A 21,013-nucleotide genomic window follows, 5' to 3' on the forward strand; every position below is an offset into this window, starting at 1 on the left:
CTGAGACCTTGATTCCTCTTTTAAAGTCTTGCAGACAGCCAGGTTTACATCGGCCGAGGCACTTACTGGGCCAGGAAAGAGAGCGGGGGGGGGGGGGGGGGAGGCCAATTTGATTGGCTAACTCCAAACCAAACAGTAGATCCCCAAAAAGCATCTAATGCTGAGTTCATGTTCAGTGGAAGCTGGATGCTGTTAGATATAGAAACAGAGATAATGTGATCACAGACATAACGACTGAAGTACAGGATGACATTCAGAAAATCTAAAAAGTGTGCAAACATCTCTAAGTGATACTAGTCTACTGTCTGGGCTGCCATGTTGAACTGATTTAAAGAGCTTGGTATGAAACTTTGGACGTATGAGTTGTGTTGTTGCTGTTTACCAGCAGAATCCATATGAACAACTCAGTGCTGCGGCTTTCACAAGTTAAACTTAAACTGAAGCTGAATCCTCAAATTTCCAGGTTGAAAACCAAAACGTCACATTTACATAAATGTTCTGTTACTAACAACAGAGAAGGTAAACCATAATATTCCTTCTTGTTCCCTTTTAGAGTTTTACTTTAACATGGAAGAGCGACACACAGCGGGTTGTTCAGACGGACTCGGCTGGAGAACGTATACATCAACCCTCGGACTCACAAATGAAGACTAACATGCATCATATGTAGAAGCCACTAAATTAAGGAAAATGTCAAAGTGATATTTGTTTTCTTGTTGGGGATCAGCCTGGAACAATGTCACACATGCTTTTACAAAGATGGATGATTCATCACTCCGGCTCAAGAAGTCTGTAGTTGGTTTAAATGTCAAATGTAGAAAAGTGTTTCCACCACAGAAGTGTACCAAGCAGAACCGGTCCCACCACCGTCAGTTCATTAGGTTTGGTTCACAGTGGGGTTTGGTTCAGGTACACTAGAAGTGCATCGGTAAGGCACCCCAACAGATATGGCTCTGGTCCAGTCGACTCACACGGTGGTCATGAGCTTCAGCGAGCCCGACCTGAACCTCAGGATCTTCTTCTTCAGGTTGTGAGACGCTTTGATCTTAACAAAAGCCTTTGCCTGAGCTGGAGTCATTTCCTGCCCCGCTGCCCTGGTCCCAGCTGCCCCTAACTGGCTCCACCCCCTGCCCTTCCCACCTGCCCCACCTCCAGCTCCCCCTCCTCCGCTCTCCTCCGTATCACTCGTTGTGGTGCTCTCCTCCACGTACTCCTCCTCGCTGGACTCGCTGTCTCCGAAGCAGTTGGTGGTGTAGTTGGACCTGTCGTCCTCACTGGTGTCTGCGATGGTGGAGTGAAAGAGGGACGCGCACTCGGCTGAATACTCCGAGTCACTTCCTGCCACGTAAGAGTAGGGGCTGCTGAGCTGCTCGGCGGAGGGGAGGAACCCACCGGCTGCAGAATGGTTCAGAAGCTCCTTCCTCTGCCGCCGCTGGGCGCGCCTGAACGCCTCGTCGTACGGGACCTCCATGATCGCTCGTAACCGCCGGTAATCGTTTCGCTTGTACTTCGGTTTGGCAACAACCACAACATGGTCGCGTCCGTGATGATGGGACTGACCATGATGATGGTGGTTGCCACTGCTGTGATGGTGGTTTCCATGGTGATGGTGCCTGGAAACACCTGACCGCACGCTGCTCAGAGTCGATGTGTTGTGTTTGTCCAGGACTTTGCCTTCTGGGATAGATGCAGGGAGGCGTTTGATTCTGGAGGAGGATGCTCCCGACGCACCACCAGCTGCTCTCTTGTAGACTTTTAGGTGGGCGGAGCCTCCGTCCTCTAACACCCGAGACTTTTTTGAAGCGGACCTGTGGTGAGATTTATCGCCTCTCCTCTCTGACGTCGGCTCGTTGTGTTCAGACACCCGACTCTTCACCTTCACTACTTTGACATTCTTGCTGCCACCTTTGCAGACTCTGACATGCTGCCGCTGGGCGGGAATGTACTTGGCGTTAACCATGTGACTTCCTCCTCCTCCTCCTTCCTCCTGACTCTGAGAGGAAGATTCCACACTGGCGAGCTCCAGCACCGATCTATCACCTGTCTCAGTCTGGACAGTTTGGAGCGGCTTGGAGTAGTTCTTCGTAGCATCTGATTGTGTTTTGACAGTCAGAGGCGGTTTAAGGTGAGGGTCGTGCTCACACGGCTGTTTGGTTTCTTTAGGGCAGGAAGTAGTTTTGGGACTACCCAGCTCCCTGAAGTCTTTAGGCAGGGTGGCCGCAGACACGCCTGCAGGAGGAAGAAGACCTTTGCTTTTCCTTTTCAGCAGACTGTTAGTGTCCTTGTTGGTGACAGAGCAGAGAGTCTGGATGCCGGTTTGGTCACTGCTGTTAAACTTTAATCCGTTCTGTGTTGTGTCAACGTCACCGCCATGGAAGACATCATCAGCCTCCTGATCCTCGCCTTTACTCTCCACAGAGCACTGCCTCTGAGGGGACGAGGTGGCAGCAGCCTCTACTGCCCAGCAGGGTTTGATTTCAGATCCCCTCAGAGTCCCTAAACCAGAACAATAACTGGGACCAGACACCTGCCTCACACAGAGGCTGGCCTGCCTCAGGATGCTCTTTGACGGATCCGTGCTGATGCTGGTCCGCGGTCTGCTGGTCCTGACGGGCTGAGTCCTCCGCTGCAGCAGACTGTAGATGTAGCTGTCCAGACGCTTGTGGGAGGGGGTTTGGGAGGAGGACGAGGGGGGCGGCCAGGAGGAGCTCTGAGGTACAGGAGGAGCTGTACAAGGAGCAGGAAGAGGGAAAGGTTCAGGTTTGAGTGTTTCACCGCCGGCCTCCCTGCTCTTCAGAGTCCCTTCATCTCTGCTGTGTCCTCCGCTCGCCAACATCTGCAGGAAGATGGAGCTCTGCACGGCGACGGCATGCAGCGGGCTCGGGTACCGGAACACGTCGCTGCCGCTTCGGGCCACCAGGTCACAGTGGTACTTCGACTGGGAGTCACACGAGGCCACTGAGGAGACGGTGTCCAAGGTGGGAGGGTGAGGAGCCGAGAGCGAGCGGCGGACAGTACCAGAAGAAGACGAGTCATCACATAGTCCTCCAACCAGACCGTCACACTCCAAACAGCTGGCCAGCTCATCTGGAGGGAGAAACACAAAGTATTTCACATCAGGAAACGTCCACACACAGCTGCAGATTTCAGAGATTCACAGTTGTTATTTTTGGCCGTGGGATGACTTCTGCATGACAGTGAGGGAGCGCAGAGCTGCTGAGAGCCAGGCTGCTGGACATTTCACAGTTTGAAACATAAACAGACTGAATGGATCTGAGTTTATTTCATGAAGAAGTTTCCTAATGTTAACATCTGACAGGAAGTAAAGTCAGATCAGAGCTGTTTCCTAGCAGAGCAGTCCTGATGAATGTGGTAATGATTGTGTTTGGTTAGCGGACGCAGCGTAAGCATTAGTAAGTGGAACATTCTTTCAGTGAAGGCTGCGCTCTGTTAACTCTTCATATTCACCTCTGGTCCTGGATATGAAATGAAAATGATATGATGTCAGGAGCTGCATGCAAAGGGGGGGATGGTGGGGTGAAGGAGGGGAGGGGGGGGGCCAAGCACAATTTAATCCCATTTACTTTATGTCAGGGGTGTCAAAGTCATTTTCATTCAAGGGCCACATACAGACCAATTTGATCTCATGTGGGTCGGATCATTAAAAAGATGGAAGGTAAGAAGGAAGGAAGGAAGGAAGGAAGGAAATAAGGCAATAAAAAGGGAAGGAAGGAAAGACAGGCAAAAGGAAGGAGGAAAGAAAGGTAGGAAAGGGAGATAGTGAAGGACGGACAGACAGAAGGAAGGAAGGGAGAAAGGAAGAAAGGAAGGAAGAAAGGATGGAAGGAAGGACAGAAGGAAGAAAGGAAGGAAGGACAGATGGAAGGAAAGACAGAAGGAAGAAAGGAAGGAAGGACGGATGGAAGGAAGGACAGATGGAAGGAAAGACAGAAGGAAGAAAGGACAGATGGAAGGAAAGACAGAAGGAAGAAAGGAAGAAAGGACAGATGGAAGGAAGGACAGAAGGAAGAAAGGAAGGAAGGGCAGATGGAAGGAAGGACAGAAGGAAGAAATGAAGGAAGGACAGATGGAAGGAAAGACAGAAGGAAGAAAGGAAGGAAGGACAGATGGAAGGAAAGACAGAAGGAAGAAAGGAAGGAAGGACAGATGGAAGGAAGGACAGATGGAAGGAAAGACAGAAGGAAGAAAGGAAGGAAGGACAGGTGGAAGGAAGGAAGGAATAAAGCACTGGATGGCAAGTGGGCCGGATCGCACCCCTCAGCGGGCTGTATCTGGCCCGTGGGCCGCATGTTTGACACCCCTGCTCTATGTGCATTCATGCATCTGTCAGCTAACACGCTAAGCAGTTAACACCAAGAGAAGCTAACAGAGTGACAATATAGCATCAGAAAGGGATAGTAAGCTAACAACGCTAAACGAATTAGCAAAAAGCAAGTTATGTCGATTTAAGGAAGGAAAGGAAGGAAGGACGGAGGAAAGAAGGAAGGAAGGAAGGTAGGGGGGAGGAAAGAAAGAGAGAAGGAGGGAGGGAGGAAGGGAAGAAAGAAGGAAGTAAGGAAGAAGAAAGGGGGATGGAGGAAGGAAAGAAGGAAGGGAGGAGAGAAGGAGGGAGGGAGGAAGGAAAGGAAGGAAGGACGGAGGAAATAAGGAAAGAGGGAGATAGAAAGGAAGAAAGAAGGCAGGGAGGAAGGAAGGAAGGAAAGGAAGGAAGGAAGGAAGGATATTTTGGGATATTTACAGAAGAAGAAGAATAAAGGGTTAAAATTTGTGCATCATGGACGTGGAAGAACACAAATAGCTGACGTGAGCTTCGCTGAATGCTGATAAACAGATAATTTAACTCAGTTATTATCTGAGACTGTGGAAATAAACCTCAGGAAATGTGTTTTTACAGACTGATTAAAAAAGCTTCAGTTTGTTCTGAGATCAGATTAAATTACAGAAGCTTGAGCTCAATAAAAATAATCACTCGAGTTCATATTAACGGATTTTCTCTCTGGTTTATTATCCTGACGTGAACCAGCTGACTCACTGATTACTGAAGAAAACTGAAACTTGATGATTCTGCAGCTTCTTCTTCTCTGATTTATGGTTTGATGATATCTTTATGTAAACCACACTGAATGTAAAGCTGTGTCTGAAATCACTTCCTGTTTCCTGCAGAGTTCTCCACATTTATCCTTCATCGTGTTACGTGAGTGTATAAATGGATCAGTGATGTTTGTTAGTGTCCATGTGGTTTAGTTTAAATTTAAAGGGTTAAAATGTGAAAATAAACGTATGAATAACTTCACACTTTCTTTTTTTGTGGACCCAGCATCAAATTTCTGCTTTTAATCCATTTAGAGAGAATATATTAGAGGATTATGGTAAAAATGTCTAAGTGGTGTAACCATAAAAACTTTGTACCAAATAATTCAACTTGCTTAAAAACAGTAAATAGTTAATAAAACACCTTCCTTCCTTCCTTCCTTCCTTCCTTCCTTCCTTCCTTCCTTCCTTCCTAACACCATATCAACTAGTTAGGCATGATCTTACATCCTTCCTTCCTTCCTTCTTTCCTTCCTTCCTTCCTTCCTACCTAACACCATATCAACTAGTTAGGCATGATCTTACATCCTTCCTTCCTTCCTTCCTTCCTTCCTTCCTTCCTACCTAACACCATATCAACTAGTTTGGCATGATCTTACATCCTTCCTTCCTTCCTTCCTTCCTTCCTTCCTTCCTACCTAACACCATATCAACTAGTTTGGCATGATCTTACATCCTTCCTTCCTTCCTACCTTCCTTCCTACCTAACACCATATCAACTAGTGTGGCATGATCTTACATCCTTCCTTCCTTCCTTCCTTCCTTCCTTCCTTCCTACCTTCCTTCCTTCCTACCTAACACCATATCAACTAGTTTGGCATGATCTTACATCCTTCCTTCCTTCCTTCCTTCCTTCCTTCCTACCTTCCTTCCTTCCTACCTAACACCATATCAACTAGTGTGGCATGATCTTACATTATAACTTTTATATTAAATAAAGCTAATGGAATACTATTGTTCTAAATATTACATTTCATCTGGTTACCATGGAGACCAGGAAACATTTACATGTTTTAAATGAAGTCATTATTAGTATAAGTCCACTTAAACACACTGTAGCTGATCACATATTTAATATCTATCATTCTACTGTGGTTACACCATTTGACATGTTCAGGAGCATTCAGTCTTTTGGTATAAAATGGGTCAAATGTCATTTCAAATCTCTCTTATTGATCTTTTTTTAATATATTGATTATATTGAAGTGGTCGTAACCTCCATGATGTCTTGCTGCGGAGTTCAGTCTGAATTTAAACCTGATGCTGTTTTAACCTGATGTTGCTTTTAAATCTAGTTTAACTCATTTATGAATTCATCATCTTACCAACATTTATTATTACTGAGCTTTTTATCTCCACAGTTTAACATCAGAGCTTTAATATTTCCAGCTGTGTCCATGGTAACGGTCACACAGCTGATGATCAGTCAGTAAAAATCTAATCATTTAGATGTGAGCTGGTCTGAGTTACTGTCAGGGCTCCTGGTTCCTGGTTGTGTGTGAGGTTGTGTGTGTGTGTGTATGTGTGTGTGTGTGTGTGTGTGTGTGTGTGTGTGTGTGTGTGTGTGTGTCTGTGAGGTTGTGTGTGTGTGTGTGTGTGTGTGTGTGTGTCTGTGAGGTTGTGTGTGTGTGTGTGTGTGTGTGTGTGTGTGTGTGTGTGTGTGTGTGTGTCTGTGAGGTTGTGTGTGTGTGTGTGTGTGTGTGTGTGTCTGTGAGGTTGTGTGTGTGTGTGTGTGTGTGTGTGTGTGTGTGTGTGTGTGTGTGTGTGTGTGAGGGGATGAAGCAGCGATCATCATGGTGCTGTTATCGTGACAGACGTGCAGACATGTGACAGCAGCAGGAACACGAGGGAAACATTCCTGATGAGTCAAAGCGTTAGCAGCGTTATAATGAATCAGTTTCCTGCTGTCACACGAGAAATGGGTTTTTTTAAATTTATAAAAAAAAGTATATTTTTGGGGCTTTTTGCCTTTAATGTTCAGGTTAGTAGAGAGAGACAGGAAACAGGAGGCAGAGAGGAGAGGATGGGGGAATGACACGCAGGATAGGACTGCTCGGTACGGGATTTGGATCCAGCAGCGAGGACTGAGCCTCTATACACCTACACACGCCTCTACTGGGGGGGGGGGGGGCTCTACCCCCGACACGAGAAATGTTTGTAGCTTTCACTTCCTGTTTGTGTCCAGATTCATCCTGAAGGTACGTTTAGATTTATCTACTAAACTAGAAAAACTAACTACTACATATACACACACACACACAGACAGACACACACACACACACTCTCACACACACAGACACACTCTCACACACACAGACTCTCACACACACACACAGAAACACATACACACACACAGAGACACACACACACACACAGACACAGTTTGAGTGGATACTCATCAGACGTCAGCTGCTGTGTCTCATTTATATCATCTGACTCAGACTGAAGCTGACAGCCTGACCAGCAGACAGGCGACCTATTAAAATACCAACAAACGTGTGTGTGTGTGTGTGTGTGTGTGTGTGTGTGTGTGTCTGTGTGTGTGTGTGTGTATGTGTGGTAGCAGGATGGTCTGAGTTGTGACAGTTTAAACCTTCAGCAGTGAAACACTCCCCACGTGTCCTGATATCCAAACAAACAACAACACACACACACACACACACACACACACACACACACACACACACACACACACACACACACACACACACACACACACACACACACACACACACACACACACACAACAACACACACACACACACACACACACACACACACACACACACACACACACACACACACACACACACACACACGTCAGCCCCCTTTATCCTATCGAATCAATCAATGAATTGAATGAATCAAAAATTAAAAGTCTGAAATTAAATTGATCAATCAAAAATGTGTGTGTGTGTGTGTGTGTGTGTGTCTGTGTTTAGACAGTAAAGTGACCAAAAGGAGAAGAGCAGCCCTGATGATGAAGAATGAGGAGGAGGAGGAGTGTTTATATGTCTATGTGATGATGTCATAAGTCAAACAGCTGATGGTACCTGAGGTGGGGATGTGTCTATGTGATGATGTCATAAGTCAAACAGCTGATGGTACCTGAGGTGGGGACGTGTCTATGTGATGATGTCATAGGTCAAACAGCTGATGGTACCTGAGGTGGGGAAACGTCCGTCAGCGTCGGCCGCCGAGCAGAAACACTCACTGAAGACGGAGTTAGACGAGTTGGAGAGAGAACCGGACGCTGCGTCGCTCAGCTCGTAGAAACCTGACGGACACGAGTCACATGATCAGCTCACTGATGCACTTATAGAGATCATTATAGAGATCATTATATAGATGATATCTGAGCTAGTTGTAAATGAATCAGGTTTCTCTCTCTGACTCTCACAGCTTTACATGTTCAGTGTGGACACGAACACAAAGTCACATTTGATTGGCTGAACTTTTGTAAATGTCTCTGACACATTATGATCAAACATCTGAAACAGGAAGAGAAAAGATTAAAAGATATTGGAGGATCAGCAGCCGGCCTGCGTGTGAGCCTGCTGCTGATCCTCAGACCGTCTCTGGTACCTGAGCTGGGTCGGCTGTCCGTCTCCAGCTGGTCATGTGACGCCTCGCTGTCCAATCGCAGGTCGCTGATCTGCCGGTCGAGCTCCTGCAGCTGAGAGATGAGGCCAGCGTCCCGCCTCCGCAGACAGTTCTAATAAAACACAAACACAGTCACACTACTTCCTGTTTGCTGATAAACATGAACAGTCACACTACTTCCTGTTTGCTGATAAACATGAACAGTCACACTACTTCCTGTTTGCTGATAAACATGAACAGTCACACTACTTCCTGTTTGCTGATAAACATGAACAGTCACACTACTTCCTGTTTGCTGATAAACATGAACAGTCACACTACTTCCTGTTTGCTGATAAACATGAACAGTCACACTACTTCCTGCTTCCTGATAAACATGAACAGTCACACTACTTCCTGTTTGCTGATAAACATGAACAGTCACACTACTTCCTGTTTGCTGATAAACATGAACAGTCACACTACTTCCTGTTTGCTGATAAACATGAACAGTCACACTACTTCCTGTTTGCTGATAAACATGAACAGTCCTGCAGTCTGGAGACGAGCTGACAGCAGCGTTCAAAGAGTCTGACTCCAGATTAAAACCAATAAAACACTGAACGCTGTTTTAAAGCTGCAGACAAACATCAACATCGTCTGACTGCTCACAGAAACATCATAATAATATTAACAAACTTATTCTTCACATTTCTGGTTTAAATCTGTTTGTTTTAACACTGATGTTGACCTAAAGCAGCTCATTATACACAATATAGTCCAAGTATTACAGTAAAAGCACTGCAGTATTATGATTAGCTAGTTTATACTACTTTATATACAGTTAGCTAGTTTATACTACTTTATATACAGTTAGCTAGTTTATACTACTTTATATACAGTTAGCTAGTTTATACTACTTTATATACAGTTAGCTAGTTTACACTACTTTATATACAGTTAGCTAGTTTATACTACTTTATATACAGTTAGCTAGTTTATACTACTTTATATACAGTTAGCTAGTTTATACTACTTTATATACAGTTAGCTAGTTTATACTACTTTATATACAGTTAGCTAGTTTACTACTTTATATACAGTTAGCTAGTTTATACTACTTTATATACAGTTAGCTAGTTTACACTACTTTATATACAGTTAGCTAGTTTATACTACTTTATATACAGTTAGCTAGTTTATACTACTTTATATACAGTTAGCTAGTTTACACTACTTTATATACAGTTAGCTAGTTTACACTACTTTATATACAGTTAGCTAGTTTATACTACTTTATATACAGTTAGCTAGTTTACACTACTTTATATACAGTTAGCTAGTTTATACTACTTTATATACAGTTAGCTAGTTTATACTACTTTATATACAGTTAGCTAGTTTATACTACTTTATATACAGTTAGCTAGTTTATACTACTTTATATACAGTTAGCTAGTTTACACTACTTTATATACAGTTAGCTAGTTTATACTACTTTATATACAGTTAGCTAGTTTACTACTTTATATACAGTTAGCTAGTTTACAGTACTTTATATACAGTTAGCTAGTTTACAGTACTTTATATACAGTTAGCTAGTTTATACTACTTTATATACAGTTAGCTAGTTTACACTACTTTATATACAGTTAGCTAGTTTACACTACTTTATATACAGTTAGCTAGTTTATACTACTTTATGTACAGTTAGCTAGTTTACACTACTTTATATACGGTTAGCTAGTTTATACTACTTTATATACGGTTAGCTAGTTTACACTACTTTATATACGGTTAGCTAGTTTACACTACTTTATATACGGTTAGCTAGTTTACACTACTTTATATACAGTTAGCTAGTTTACACTACTTTATATACAGTTAGCTAGTTTACACTACTTTATATACAGTTAGCTAGTTTATACTACTTTATATACAGTTAGCTAGTTTACACTACTTTATATACAGTTAGCTAGTTTATACTACTTTATATACAGTTAGCTAGTTTACACTACTTTATATACAGTTAGCTAGTTTATACTACTTTATATACAGTTAGCTAGTTTACACTACTTTATATACAGTTAGCTAGTTTACACTACTTTATATACAGTTAGCTAGTTTATACTACTTTATATACAGTTAGCTAGTTTATACTACTTTATGTACAGTTAGCTAGTTTACACTACTTTATATACAGTTAGCTAGTTTATACTACTTTATATACAGTTAGCTAGTTTATACTACTTTATATACAGTTAGCTAGTTTATACTACTTTATATACAGTTAGCTAGTTTACACTACTTTATATACAGTTAGCTAGTTTATACTACTTTATATACAGTTAGCTAGTTTATACTACTTTATGTACAGTTAGCTAGTTTACACTACTTTATATACAGTTAGCTAGTTTATACTACTTTATATACAGTTAGCTAGTTTATACTACTTTATATACAGTTAGCTAGTTTACTACTTTATATACGGTTAGCTAGGGTTAGGGTCTTTATCTGCAGACTGACTTGAGGCTTTAATATTAAAGTGATTCTTATTCAGACAAACATGAAACTAACAGATTAATATAAACAGCTGCAGAGGTTTTAAAGCTCTGTTTCTCCTGATTCCTGTCTGGATCTGCTGCGTGTTGAAGTCCAGACAGCGTCTTGTTTTTATGCAGAGCAGAGATGAGAATGTGAGCTCACACAGATATGAAGCCGGGAACATAAATGGCTCAGTGATTGTGTAATCAGACAGTGATGAATATCAGCTCTGAGCCACGTAGCTCTCTGTGTGTGAAGCCTGACTGGAAAACTTTCTCCTCACTGAGCCTGAGGGGAAACGTGCAGATTTATATTAAACAATAAAATAAAACTCTGACAAGATCCTGAACACAAACTCAACTTCCACTTCCTTCTCTCTGAACATAAAGTCTCCATCAGAGATACATCAGCAAACCATGATAGAAATGATTCTTTTATGTTACTGAGTTTCAGCTTCTTCAATGTGACGATGTTGGACTGTCGGTCACACAAAACAAGCAACCTGAAGTCTTCATCGTGACCTTTTTTAATATTTCATCAATTCACTGAGAAAATAATCTGCATTTTAAATTCACACATGAAAACCATGAGTGTGAAGACTGGAGATAAAAAAAGTTGAATAATCTCAGATCAGTTTACTTCAAAGTGTAAAAATATAGTTAATTATAAAAAAAAGTCCAGCACAGTTTGAAGCAGTTCAGTTTAAATGTGTTTAAATGTATTAAACCTCAAAAGCTGGAGGACCCAGAGTGGAGCCCTGTGGGACACGTCACTAAACTTTACCTTCAGAGCGCTTTATTTTGAAAATCACAGCAGAGGAAGCAGGGTTCTTCCTGACAGATGATTTTTGTTTCCAATCATAAGTTTTTATTCTCATTTTTAATTTGCATATAAAATATGTTTAAAAAATAATCAGAACATCAAACCAACCGAAATACGATTGACTGTACGATTGTTTTGTGTTTCTGTGAATGACGAGAAGAGAAGCAGCGATTATTAGATTATTCATTAAGACCATGAAAACATGAGCTCGTCTCTTTTAATCAGAAACATTTTGACTCTCTGTATCTAACCCATCACCGACACGTCTGTCTGTTATCTGCCGAGCTGCCAGCGACACACACACGTTATAAAAAGCCGTTACATATAAACCAGCTGACAGCAGATAAATAACTTCAGATTATTAAAAGTCTGAAATCTGATTCACATATTAAAAGATTAAAAATGTTTATTTCAAACTAAAAGTCCCGTCCTCGTGTGTTCATGATCTGAGTTATTTATACTAGGACTACATCTAAACACAATAATGTCTCTACTGACACGTATGGAAGGTTATAAATTAAACAAATGCATAAAGTAAAATAGAATACACATCTTTATATATTTCCTTTTTTTATATAAATGCGGTTTAACAGAACCATAATGAAACTGCTGTGTGTACACATATAAACACACATGTTAGCGTGTACTAAACCAGAGCACAGCTGGAGCTGATGGGAATGTCTCCCGATCGTCTTAGTATCTAAACTAAAGTTTGTGTTCAGCTTTAAAAAATCAGCTGATACAAACAGACGTATGTTCCTTTAAAACCTCTCCATGACTCGCTGACACACGCTGCTGCTTATTTCAGACCATTACACACACACACACACACACACACACACACACACACACACACACACACACACACACACACTCAGTGACCCTCCCCCTCTTCAGATGGAAAACATGCGGGTTATGCAGCGCTGCTCGCAGGTCATGTGCTGCATTCCTGCAACTGAGCTGCAGAGAAACAGAAACACTGCTACATGATCACCAATACATGATCACCAATACATGATCAATACATGATCACCAATACATGACCAATACACGATCACCAATACATGATCACCAATACACGATCACCAATACACGATCACCAATACACGATCACCAATACATGATCACCAATACATGATCACCAATACATGACCACCAATACACGATCACCAATACATGACCACCAATACACGACCACCAATACATGATCACCAATACATGACCAATACACGATCACCAATACATGACCAATACATGATCACCAATACATGACCACCAATACACGATCACCAATACATGACCACCAATACACGATCACCAATACATGACCAATACATGACCACCAATACATGACCACCAATACATGACCACCAATACATGACCACCAATACACGATCACCAATACATGACCAATACATGACCACCAATACACGATCACCAATACATGATCACCAATACATGATCACCAATACATGACCACCAATACACGACCACCAATACATGATCACCAATACATGATCACCAATACATGATCACCAATACATGATCACCAATACATGACCAGTGATCATTTGTTGACTGTGTAGAGGAGATCACTCTCACTGATCCTCACACTAACTGTCAATATGTTTCAGTATTGATTATCTGTGAGGATCTGACTGTGTAAGGAGGTGTAGTACAGTTAGAGGTAGTAGTATGTTACTGCAGTACAGTTTGAGGTACTAGTACTTTACTGTAGTAGTTAGAGGTACTAGTACTTTACTGCAGTACAGTTAGAGGTACTAGTACTTTACTGTAGTAGTTAGAGGTACTAGTACTTTACTGTAGTACAGTTAGAGGTACTAGTACTTTACTGTAGTACAGTTAGAGGTACTACTACTTTACTGTAGTACAGTTTTTAATATTAGGATTAAAGGGACCTAACCCAGTATATATATATGATAGCATTGAGGGTCCTCATAAGTACAGAGGTCCCTGTGTGTGTGAGCAGCAGCTGTTCTGAGGAATGACCAACATGTTCAGACACAAACTGACGCCCTTCCAGCTGTTTGACCTGTCAATCAACCAGCTGACAGCAGGACAAGCCCCGCCCACTGAGGCTACAGCTGGGCCCCCAACAGGAAGTGAGGTCACAGACACACACACACACACACACACACACACACACACACACACACACACACACACACACAGAGTGTTTATTTATTTATGCTGACCCCTGAGCCCTACAGGCAGAGGTCAGAGGTCAGAGGTCAGACTCCACAAACACACAGAGCAGCAGCAGAGTTCATATTAAATCTTTATTTTACTGACGTGTGACGTTTTAAATTGCGTATTTTATGGTTTTTGTGGAAGCCGTTTGGATCCAAATCCAAAGAATAAAAAAAGAGAAGCTTGAAATGAGCTGCAGCCTTAGAGGATTCACAGTGTGAAACCCAGACCTCCTTCTCTCCAGCTACGCTCATCAGCTCCTCCTGGATGATCCCAAACTGTTCCCAGACCAGCAGAGATATGTAATCCCTCCAGTGTGTTCTGGGTCTCTTCCCAGTTGGACCTGGAACTCCTCTAAAGGGGGGCGTCCAGGAGGATCCTGACCAGGAGCCCAAACCACCTCAGCTGGCTCCTTTCCATGTGAAGGAGCAGCGGCTCTACTCCTAGCCTCCCCTGGTGTCTGAACTCCTGACCCGATCTCTAAGGCTGAGTCCAGACACTCTCCAGAGACCCCCAGATCCTTAAACTCCTCCACTTGGGGTAGCAACCCCCCCCCCCCAAACCTTAGAGGGGCAGAGCACCATGGCCTTAGATGTGGAGGTGCTGACTCACATTCAGCTGCAAACCGTCCCAGAGCCTGTTGGAGGACTTCACCTGTAGAGTCCAACAGAACAACATCAACCGTAAACAGCAGAGGGGTGATTCTGAGGTCCCCAAACTGGGCTCTCTCCTCCCCCCGGCTGCACCTTGAGACTCTGTCCATGAAGATCACAAACAGGATCAGAGACCAGGGACAGCCCTGATGGAGCCCAACACCCAACCAGGACCAGGAGCAGTCTCTGTGTTTGTGTCTCAGCTGCTCCGTCAGAGCTGAAAGTTGATCTGCAGAGTTTCCAGCAGCAGGAATCTCCATTTGTTACTGCTAACAGGAGAGGGGGGGGGGGTAGCTAATCTGCTCCAGATTCAGGTTTAGAGCTGCAGGACAGACAGCGTCCAAAAAAACAAAGAGAGAGAAATGAGTCCCAGAAAACACTCGACTCTCCTCCAAGAAGATAAAAAACAGGAGAAGAAGAAGAAGAGTGACTTTTCCACCAGTGAAGGTTTAAAGAGAACAAACAGAGATCTGCTTTATAGAAACATGAAGAACTGAAACTCAGAGCAGCTGCTGAGCGTCATGTGACCTGCTGCTGTGGAGCTCTGAGTATCTCTACCCAGAAGAATCTAAACGTCTCCTTTTGACATAAAGCTGAAATATGACTCACAGCCAATCAACAACAAGCCTTCTTTGATTGATAAATATTAATCATTTGAAGACTTTCAAAATTAATTTGTGTAAGAATTAAATCATTTATATGTGGAGGAGTTAAAGCTCCTATTCACATGTTTATCAGTGAAGTATGAGCTGGTATCAGGATCACAGCTCAGTGACACACTGATGTGTTAAAAGTAACACTTGAACACAGCACAGACGCCACAGCTGACAGTCAGCTGACAGTCAGCTGACCGCCGCTCAGACACGACAGGACGTCAGCGGCTCAGATTTCAGATGAACATATGAAATGATTCATATCCATCATCATCCCTGTTCACCAAATTAAAACATCATCGTTTCTGCTGCTATAGGCTTAGACTGCCGGGGGACTCCCATGATGCACTGGGCTCCTCTCTCCTCCTCCCTCTCTCTCTCTATCCATCCATCTATATCCATTAACATTCATGTTCTATTAATGCTTCAATAAGCTAAACTTCTTCCCCGGAGTTGTCTGTGCTTTCTGGTTTCACAGGTAATCTGGGCCTGGAGACGTCCGGATGACAGATTCCAGTCCCGGACCTTCAATGTGCTTCTCTCTCCTCTCCTTCCTCTCTCTCCTCTCCTTCCTCTCCTCTCTCTCCTCTCCTTCCTCTCTCTCTCCTCTCTACTCCAACCGGTCCAGGCAGATGTTCTCCCACTCTGAGTCTGGTTCTGAGGGTTCTTCCTGTTAAAGGGAGTTTTTTCTCTCCACTGTCACCAAGTGCTGCTCATGTGGGAATGTTGGGTCTCTTTAAATGAAACCTGAAGAGTTCGGTTTAGACCTGCTCTATGTGGAAAGAGCCTTCACATGACTCTGTTGGGATTTATCTGCTGACTGTCATTATTCTGAGTTATTGATTGATTGAGAAAATTAATCGATAATAAAAAAAAACTCCTGATCACAGCTGATTGATTGATTGATTGATTTAAAGTCATATTTTTTGTTCCTGGATTAAAAACAGAACAGCTGACCAGCCGTCACCTCTGACCTCTGACCTTTGAGCACACCTGAGTCATAGCGTACAGACAGAGGTCAGAGGTCATGAGCACTGGGACAATTCCTGATGGCCTGATAGCTGCTCTGGTCCAACAGTCAACTTCACCAGCAACAATATAATGAGCAAAAATGAATTACTGGATGCCCGAACCAATCAAATCCACTTATGTGGTGATGATGGGTGACAGTAGACTACAGAGGATTTCGGTAACAAAAAAACCCCCACTAGAGCAGCTAACGTTAGCCTCTGCTCCCAAAGAGTCTGTTCTACTGCAGGAATACTATGTTGTGTTAGCTGTGGTGGAGCGAGCTAGAGAGTGAATGGAGAGAGGGAGCGCTGACAGTCAGAAAGCTGCTGAATCAGATCAATAAAAGGTTATTTTCTGATAGTTTCACAGCGGTTACGTTCAACAGCACTAATAAACTTCCCCTCACACCTCCACACCTCCACTCAACCTGCAGCTCAGACTCAAACCTGAATGTTTAAACACTTTAAAAAGTCTGAATGAGAGATCTTCTTTATTCCATCTGGACAATAAATCAACTCTGATCCTCTTCTAACACATCTGGAAGTCTGTTATTGATCAGCAGACAGTTAGTTTAGTTACTATAGAAACAGATATTTACTGAAACACTCTTTATATGATCATCAGTAATGAACTAGTTGAACTTAGATCATCACTTCTGCTTTCTTTGTTTTTTCTAGTTAGTTTCAGACATTGATGAACTAGTTTAATGTCTTTCTTTGCTTTGTGTGTCATCACTAGTTAAATGACTGAAGCACAAAATACGTTCTAGATAGAACCTCTAAATGTTCTCAGAGTGAGTCTGAAACACTGATCACTGGGTTTATAATCACATATTGGTAATTAGTAACATATAGTATAAGTGAGTTGTTGTGTGATTATAGTTGGAAACGTTATAAATCATACTAAAATAACTTTATCATTATATTTATGCTGCTGAGCCTCCTGATCACAGCTGACTGATTTAAAAGTCATATTTTCTGTTTCTGGATTAAAAACAGAACAGCTGACCAGCCGTCACCTCTGACCTTTGACCTCTCAGCACACCTGAGTCATACAGAGTGCAGACAGAGGTCAGAGGTCAGAGTTCATGAGACAGACAGGTGAGGAACCTACCAGCTGTTTGCGGAGCAGCAGGATGTTCTCCTCCAGCAGCTTCTCCTCCGAGCTCAGCTGCACCTCCCTCCGCTGCTCCTCCTGCACCTCCTCTTGCACCTCCCTCCGCTGCTCCTCTTGCACCTCCCTCTGCTGCACTTCCTCTTGGAGCTGCAGCTCCTCCTGCACCTCCTCTTGGAGCTGCAGCGCGGCTCGGACCAGCAGCTCCTGCCGCCTCCTCAGGTACTGCAGCTCCACGAGACCGGACACCGTGGCGTCCAGTCGGTCCCGGCACGAGGACAGCATCTCTCCCGGTGTGACGTCAGAGTCTCTCCAGTAGACTCAGGAGCATCATGAGGGTCACCGGGGAGGACCCGTTAACTGACCCGGGTTACAGAACCGGAGTCTACACTCAGAGGATCTCAGACTCTCTGCAGCTCCCGGTATCAACCGGTGGTTCGCGGTCCTCCTGCGGACAAACGGGTGAAGTTAATCCGGTTTCAGGTCCCGGTGTGGGTCCCGGGTCCGATCAGGTATCTGTGCAGGTAACTTCCAGCATGCACCGGGGAGCAACGGACGGTAGATCCGGTACCGAGCACCGGAGAGTCGGGCAACGCTCCGTGATGCTGCTGCTCCTACTGCAGCTCCGTGCAGACTGACCATCTGCAGCACGGAGGCTCCGGGTCCGGTCAGCCCCGCCCACCCCCCCCGAAACGTCACGTTAGCAGCAACGGGAACATGAACTTCCTGTTGTGACCTTCACAATAAAACATGTTGAAGAGGAAAACAAGAAAATAAGAAAAATGGAAACCAAAAGAAAAGATTCAACGATGAGTGAAAAACGTTTCTCACATATTAACACGAGTTATATACATTTATTATAATGATCTGGTCCCAGAGCCTGTTGGAGGACTTCACCTGTAGAGTCCAACAGAAAAACATCAACCACAAAAAGTAGAGAGCTGATTCTGAGGTCCCCAAACTGGACTCTCTCAGCTGCTCCGTCAGAGCTGAAAGTTGATCTGCAGAGCATTTCACTGCTGCTGTTTTAAATGTTAATAAAAGACTGAATTTAAATGTTCAGAGTGAAGAATGTGACAGAAATTCACACACAGGAAAATGTGAAGGCAGGACAAAAATATAAATAGCCAATTATTATAACATATATAATAATATATAATATGTTGAAAATAAAAAGTCATAATCAGATAAAAGGAATGTCAGTCATATGATTTATTCATGGTGTGAACTATGCCATGGCTTTCAGGGGAGCTCCCTTCGTTGTTTATCAGGAGGGAAAACTCTGGGTTCCTTGATGAACATGAGTAAAGGAAGTTTGGAGTAACGCTCAGACTGAATGAGTTAGAGATAATAAAAATAAAACCCTCATGCATGAATGAATCTTACATCAATAACCACATTTTATATGATCCATGATGATGAAGATACAGGAACATAGAAATGCAAAAGTAGCATGCTGTCAATATTTTGGAGACCCCACTCCCCCCCCCCCCCCCCCCCCAAAAAAAAGTCAGAAATCATGTTTTCAGGGGAGCTCACGTCTTATTAAGTCATCACGATTTAAATTTAAAACAAAAAAATCCAACATTATACATGCAGAACATTTTATTGTGGAGGGCACATCTCTGTAACTTCCTGTCTGTTCGTGTTGATTTATGTGAGCTTGACGCTCCGCCCGCCCCTCCCTGAGGCTGCCGGAGGGTCCTAAAGCCCTCCATACTCACACCAGCAGAGAAGCTTCAGGTTTAAACAAATAAATCACTTTTAATGACTTCAAAATCTTAAATATATCATCATTCAACACTAAAATTACTCTTATACATGATGGTACTATCTATTTTTTATTACTATTGTTTTTATTGTCTGTGTTCTTTATTCTGTTTTATTCATGCTCTTCTATTTTTGCTGCTGAGATAAAGTAAATGTCCCCACTGTTGGACTAATAAAGAAATATAATAAAATAATAATATACAAATTATTTGAAATGTTTTATTTGAGAGCAACATCATTTTTATCAAAGCTTCACCGAGTCAGTGAGAAATCATTTTATATTTATCATCAAATATCATATATATACACAATATGACACCTGAAAATAATCAAATAAAGTAGAATTTAAAAAACAAGAGTAAAATAAAGTAAGACTTAAAATAAAACATAAACTGTCACATAATAAAATAAAAGATGCAGGTGGAGCCGCTTTTATATTTTCATTATTAATGACGTCATGTGTCTGTTCATCACTGTGACTGAACTTTATTGTTCTCTGTGAATCAGCTGGTGGTTATTGTTTGGATGAATTGTGTCTTTGTTGGTTTTTGGGTCACTTCAGAGTTTAAACTGTTTTAATGAGGTCGATGCTCTGAGGCTCATTAATATGTTAATGAGGGGGGAGGGGCTGCAGCCTCCTTACAGTAAAGATATTAAACCTTCTTTTAGAAGATAACTGTGTTTTATTCCTTTATTTCATATTAATGTGCTGAGAGTGAGTCAGGCTTTCACTACACTGTGTCCATGAGGTCTAGTTTAAATTTAAAGGGTTAAAATGTGAAAATAAACGTATGAATAACTTCACACATTCTTTTTTTGTGGACCCAGCATCAAATTTCTGCTTTTAATCCATTTAGAGAGAATATATTAGAGGATTATGGTAAAAATGTCTAAGTGGTGTAACCATAAAAACTTTGTACCAAATAATTCAACTTGCTTAAAAACAGTAAATAGTCAATAAAACACCTTCCTTCCTTCCTTCCTTCCTTCCTTCCTTCCTTCCTACCTACCTACCTACCTAACACCATATCAACCAACAAAAATACTAAATGTACATTTTAACAAACCTGATGCTGCTTTTAAATCTAGTTTAACTGATTTATGAATTCATCATCTTACCAACATTTATTATCTCTGACTGCTGCTTTAAAGACAGCCTGTAAATGACTGTAATACAGCGTGTGAGTTTATTCTGAGTTGGAGTGAGAGCAGTTAATAATCTGCAGACTCTTTAATCAGCTGTGAACAAAACGTCCTGCTGGAAAGTTAAGTGGCTTGTCGACCAATCAGACGAGCCGACGGGATGAAAGGCGGCGAAATGTTTAAAGGAGACCAGCTGATCATCAGAGGTCAATAAACCTGAAGGTGATGCGTTGCCATGACGACAGAGCTTCCTGTCTGTGTTACCTGGTGATGGAGACACATGTGAGCTTCAAACTGTCACAGAGGACAAACAAACATCAGCGTCTCCATGACAACCGGACACCGTCAGCTGATGAAGACCATGTGATGCGACTGAAAGCGTCTCCATGACAACCGGAC

At 42.6% G+C, this 21,013-nt stretch overlaps 1 protein-coding gene across 1 annotated transcript; it reads right to left on the reverse strand.

Moving 5' to 3' along the window:
• Positions 1 to 813: 813 nt before the first annotated feature.
• dact1 (dishevelled-binding antagonist of beta-catenin 1) lies at positions 814 to 18,343 on the reverse strand. The gene is made up of 7 exons (XM_053336166.1): positions 18,273 to 18,343; positions 18,067 to 18,149; positions 17,840 to 18,021; positions 17,702 to 17,764; positions 8,698 to 8,827; positions 8,276 to 8,389; positions 814 to 3,087 (listed from the first exon to the last, which is right to left on the reverse strand). Exons 1-7 carry the CDS (start codon positions 18,341 to 18,343, stop codon positions 968 to 970), a joined length of 2,763 nt encoding a protein of 920 aa, XP_053192141.1. The 3' UTR covers positions 814 to 967.
• Positions 18,344 to 21,013: the final 2,670 nt, after the last annotated feature.

Source organism: Scomber japonicus, chromosome 16 (genome assembly GCF_027409825.1).
Source record: "Scomber japonicus isolate fScoJap1 chromosome 16, fScoJap1.pri, whole genome shotgun sequence".
Taxonomy (NCBI): Eukaryota; Metazoa; Chordata; class Actinopteri; order Scombriformes; family Scombridae; genus Scomber; species Scomber japonicus.

Coding starts and splice junctions, on each gene's coding strand:
- dact1 (XM_053336166.1), bottom strand. CDS start 18,343: ATGGTCAGTCTGCACGGAGCTGCAGTAGGAGCAGCAGCATCACGGAGC. Junction 18,150..18,272: donor GCCCGACTCTCCGGTGCTCG/GTACCGGATCTA, acceptor GTTTGTCCGCAG/GAGGACCGCGAACCACCGGT. Junction 8,828..17,701: donor TGCTGCTCCGCAAACAGCTG/GTAGGTTCCTCA, acceptor GTGTTTTATTAG/AACTGTCTGCGGAGGCGGGA.